The sequence below is a fragment of the Platichthys flesus genome, chromosome 20, assembly GCF_949316205.1.
Source record: "Platichthys flesus chromosome 20, fPlaFle2.1, whole genome shotgun sequence".
Lineage (NCBI taxonomy): Eukaryota > Metazoa > Chordata > Actinopteri > Pleuronectiformes > Pleuronectidae > Platichthys > Platichthys flesus.
The window spans coordinates 2,998,418-3,003,204 of NC_084964.1; the positions used below are offsets into that span (position 1 = coordinate 2,998,418).

At 44.2% G+C, this 4,787-nt stretch overlaps 1 protein-coding gene across 1 annotated transcript; it reads right to left on the reverse strand.

Annotated features, from left to right (window-relative positions):
* Window positions 1-1,103: 1,103 nt before the first annotated feature.
* On the reverse strand, window positions 1,104-4,441 carry adoa (2-aminoethanethiol (cysteamine) dioxygenase a). The gene is made up of 2 exons (XM_062378577.1): window positions 3,855-4,441; window positions 1,104-2,553 (listed from the first exon to the last, which is right to left on the reverse strand). The coding sequence occupies exons 1-2, from the start codon at window positions 4,173-4,175 to the stop codon at window positions 2,095-2,097; spliced, it is 780 nt and encodes a 259-aa protein (XP_062234561.1). The 5' UTR covers window positions 4,176-4,441; the 3' UTR covers window positions 1,104-2,094.
* Window positions 4,442-4,787: the final 346 nt, after the last annotated feature.

Consider the following 4,787-nt stretch of genomic DNA (forward strand, 5'->3'; position numbering starts at 1 on the left):
AGCAGTGGCGGTCTAGGATTTCGCGATCAGGGGCTATAAAGGGGCCAAAATTACATAGTGTGTCAAATTATATGTCGAACATGTACAAAATTTCTGATAAAGTAAGGTGCACATTGAAGTCATTCCTTGTTAGCTCCATAGTTTTAAGCAAATATTAATATCATTGAGTATGTTTTGAAACTTGCTCCTTGCTCAAACCCATTGTGCACGTTAAAAATGCTTAGAAAATAAATGTGATTTATATTTATGTAAGACTACTGACAGGACAGGGGCATTTCGTGGATAAATCAGATTTCAGCACCCTGGCTCCATCCCTGGATCCATCCCCAAGGTGCAAATATGAATATTATCACTATATTGAACTGGGAATACTGAGGCAACAGTTCTAACCACCACACCAGCATGCCAACATTCTGCCCTAGAAACATAATGTGACTCAGAAATAGCGAAAAATTATTAAAGCACTCTGGTATTAAATTAAATTTTAATATTAAATTGTTATTCAAAAATGAATGAAATCTCAATTATCCATTTACGGAAACACAATAGTGTCAAAGACCCTTGCAGAATGATTGTGTGGTTGCTCTGTGGTTTTTGTTGCTAGTGGGTGGGTTGACTGAATCCACTCCTGCAGGGTTAAATGAAAGAAAAAGCGGCTTCAGTGGGTATATAGTTCTATCATTGATGCCCGTGACTGCAACTCTTTATTCCTGTTAGGATACGTCAGCGTCTGCTGTGAAGAGCTTTATCTGAGAGCTCATCATGACAATTCAGAAGAATCAGACATACTTGTTGAACTTCAGAAATGTAACAGCACTTACCAGATTCCCTGAAATGTAACAGCACTTACCAGATTCCCTTCTCACAACTTATTTATGTATTAATATTAGTGTATTATATTTACTGGGGGATTAGCTCAAATGGTAGAGCGCTCGCTTAGCATGCGAGCGCTCTACCATTTTAGAGCGTCAGCAAACTGTAATGTAATACAAAATTTAAGTTACGAGCCACAATGTGCACAAGTGGCGAGAAACATTTACAGAGATAAAAAAGTGACACCTTAGGACGAGTGGTAAGAGACACCATGACAGTTGACGCACCGCGAGAGTTTTCATCTACTTTATTGTTGCACATACATTCATTAAAGTAAGAGAATCGTGGATAAACTGGTACTTAGACCCGAGTCTAACTGAGGGCAAAAGAGTGAAACTACAGTTCGGTAACATACAGACAGGAAAGATGTAATGTTAATCAATCTACATGTAAAAGGTAGTGAAGATGCCTGTTGCTTTACACCATGAAAATGTTCATTTTCCCTAACACAGCCTCCTTTGTAAAATGTAAAACTTTACTTTTAGACTGGATTGACAGATTTTTCTCTGTCTTTAATGTGATGCATCACATAGGTCATATCACTGCATTCAATTACATGAGCCGAAATGACAACGCATGACCAGATCTGTAGAATCAGCTGAACATCAGCTTGTTCCCTTAACTGTCCAGACCTGTGTAGGAACTATGTCATGTGGAATAAATTAAGCACATATAAAATAGAGCTAAAGTATATATATATATTTAATATATATATGATGTGTGCACTTTGGAAAAAGAAATTAGTGTGTACAATAAAAACGGCACTAATAAAGAAGCATACATTCAGTATTCACAAATAAGGCAGGTGATTGGAGTTACAGGCTTTGGTATTAAGACACAATGTGGCAGTCCTCTGCAGTACAGACAGACATTATGTGTGAGGACACAAATCAGAGACCCTGGTGACACCCCACCACTGACAGGACGTCAGACTGACATTCATTCTTTCGGAAATTGGATTTCTGCTGTCAGAACTTGTAGCAGTACCAACACGGTCATTTTAAGTTTTTGATGGAAGGGCCAGCGGTCCCTCTTCTAGGTGGGGTGTCAAAGTTCACAGCCCCTGTGTCTGTAAGCTTCTGCCCTGCTGTAGCATCCTTTAGTGCCTTTAGCAAGGCACTCATGCTCTTTGAGTTCCAGGTAAGAGTGAACCTCATGTTTGACCTTTGTGTGGAAGGGGGACATCACAACCTTCTGACTGCAATAGGCTGCACTGATCATTCAGATAGAAACCACAGGGCCTGGATAGGGCTCCCCACCACACCAGAAGTCATCTGGCTGAGGGACTTCAAGTAGCCAGGTCTCCTCTTCTTTCTCCTTATCCTTTCCCTGCTGCGCCTCGTTTATCTTGCCATCCATTTCCCTGTCTGCCGCAGTTTGCAGGATTTTGTAATAGTGACAGTCCCGCCCGTCATCTGGATTGTAAGGCGGTGCCAGGATATCCAGGAAAGCAGCCGGCCCTTCCACTGCATCGATCTGGTGGAGGTTATCCCTCAGAGGAGTGAGGAGGCACGGCCCGCTGTTCTCTGAGTACTCTGCGACTGATCGCAGGGTGGAGCGCCAAAGGGAAGCCGTCTGAAGCGGGGCCAGTGGTGGATCAAAATGAGGTGGGACGGAGCTGACAGTCAAGTTATCCTCCAGTTTATCGAAGCAGCGGACGCTCACCTTCCCGTAGAGAACCTGAACCAGAGACAGGACACAGGAGTTTCAGATTGATTAGTGTCTGATTAATATCTTCTCAAGGCTTCTGCAGATATTTCTCAAACAGATATTTTCAACCCTAAATCCAAGCAACCATCATTTACATGATATCTCCATCCAGACAAGAACACAAAACGCCTACAAATGCTCAAACAAGCATGCCAGGGCTGTAGGCGTTGATAAAGAATATCAACCATCAGTCAAATATAAGGGGAATAAACTGTGGCTCAAGAATTCAATCACTGTCAATGTCAGGAATGTGGCAGAGTGATGCTAAATTTGGTTGCAAACTTGAAATTGGACCTAACAGTGCTAAACAAACATAGATAAACGCACATATAGCCACTGTTATTATTGTTGTTGAATAAAATATTTGCTTCCTATGGCGAGGCGAATCACAGAATGGCTTTGCAGGGAGTTCAACTTCAGTGAACTTTGACCCACGATATTCCCTATGATGAGGGAGCAGGCCTTCAGTGTGGACAGGGCGTAAGTCACATGACAAACCACGTGCATAGGAAGAACAATATATGCACAATGTGAGCGCATTAAAGTTCACCAAAAATTGAAATGCACACATCACCTACCCACCACTATGCTGATGGAGGGGTGGGTGAGGGGTTTGAGTCCACAAAACACTTCTGGAGTCTCACGGGTAAACAGTTTTGCAACCAAATCGAAAACGATGGAAGTAAATGATGACCAAAGCGTAACCCTTTTCTGTTGTTTTCTTTATGTTTGAAACTTAAATTTACCCCTGAGACTCCACAAGTGTTCTGTGTACTATCCCTCTGATATAAAAGCCTGCTTTCAACAGTGTGCCTTCAAGACGATGCCACAAAATAAACTGATAACCTGAGATCACTGGGTTGATTTCATATTTCTGTTGAGCGACTTCCAAAGAAAAAATGCAAATTAAACAAATCACCCGGAACAACTGACAAATGGTGAAGCTGCTGGAGCTTTGTGTGCATTAGAGGTGATCTTTAGTTCACGTTGAACTGTCTTCCCACATCTGTGACCCTAGACATGGATGTCAGGGAGGATCAGACACATCTGTGCGCTGATATAATAGTCAACTTGATGTTAATCAGAAATGCAAAAGGTCACAAATTCAAACAGTACAACTTCATCTATGAACAGTTTCCCGAAGCTAATGAGATGGTCCCACTCCTCATACTTTGGTTTTTAACCCTTTCGAACACAAGTCTCCTAACAGACAGTGTGTGTGTGTGTGTGTGTGGAGCCACAACACAGCAGACATGAGGCGGTGTAAAGACCTTGAGCATCCCGTTCATGCCCGGGTGGTCGTGCAGCGGTATGGAGGCGCCGGGCCTCAGCAGGAACACCCCCATGCTGAACACCTCCGTCTCGCAGATGTGCATGTAGGTTACCGGGGGGCTCTGGAGCCCCGCCGCCCCGGAGCTGGGCTTGCTTTTCCGCGGAGCGATTTTCAGCTCCGCCGCCCGCACTGCGGTCACCAGCGAGATGAGCTCGCTCTGTGTGTCCGCCACGTCGGCCGAAGACTTGAGGCCCCTGTAAGTGATGCAGGCCTGCTTCGCTATCTTCTGGATCAGAGGAGTTTTGTTGTCCCGCGGCATTCTGGCTGCGGGTGAGGACAACTAACGGTTATTGGTGTGTCCCTGGCTCCGACGCAAACACGAGGAATCAAAGCCCGTGGAACCTCCAGCGTCAGCAGGTTCCCTCCGGGGCAGGTCGGTGGACGCTCAGAGCAGACGAGGGTGTTGTTTTTATCAAATGAAGACGTGTTTCATTGTGATATCGTCTGATTCCAGCTCTGGATGAGAGCCTCCCCGCGGTCATTTTCCACCGTCTTCCTCTCTTTCGTGTTCACTGAGCAGGCGCAGGAGGCCGAGAGCAACCTGGGACGTGTAGTTTTATCTGGAAGTATCATCTCACATCTCATTAACATTCCCATGATAAGTGGAGCACTGTGTGATCAGACTATGGCAGACATGTTTCTGTGATTATAGATGATTAGAGCATATACCAACATACTCAATAGATTATATATATAGCATGGCCAGCATATCATTGAGACTACATTTCCCAGAGGTCCTAAGGAGGAAACAGAGCTGCAGAGGGGAAGGCCACACAGGTCATTGAACTCCACGGCTGATGTTTGAATTGTCTTTTTGTTCAGGCAGGTTTGGTACCTGGGAGAAGTTTGAATGAGGGTAATGTTGTGAAAA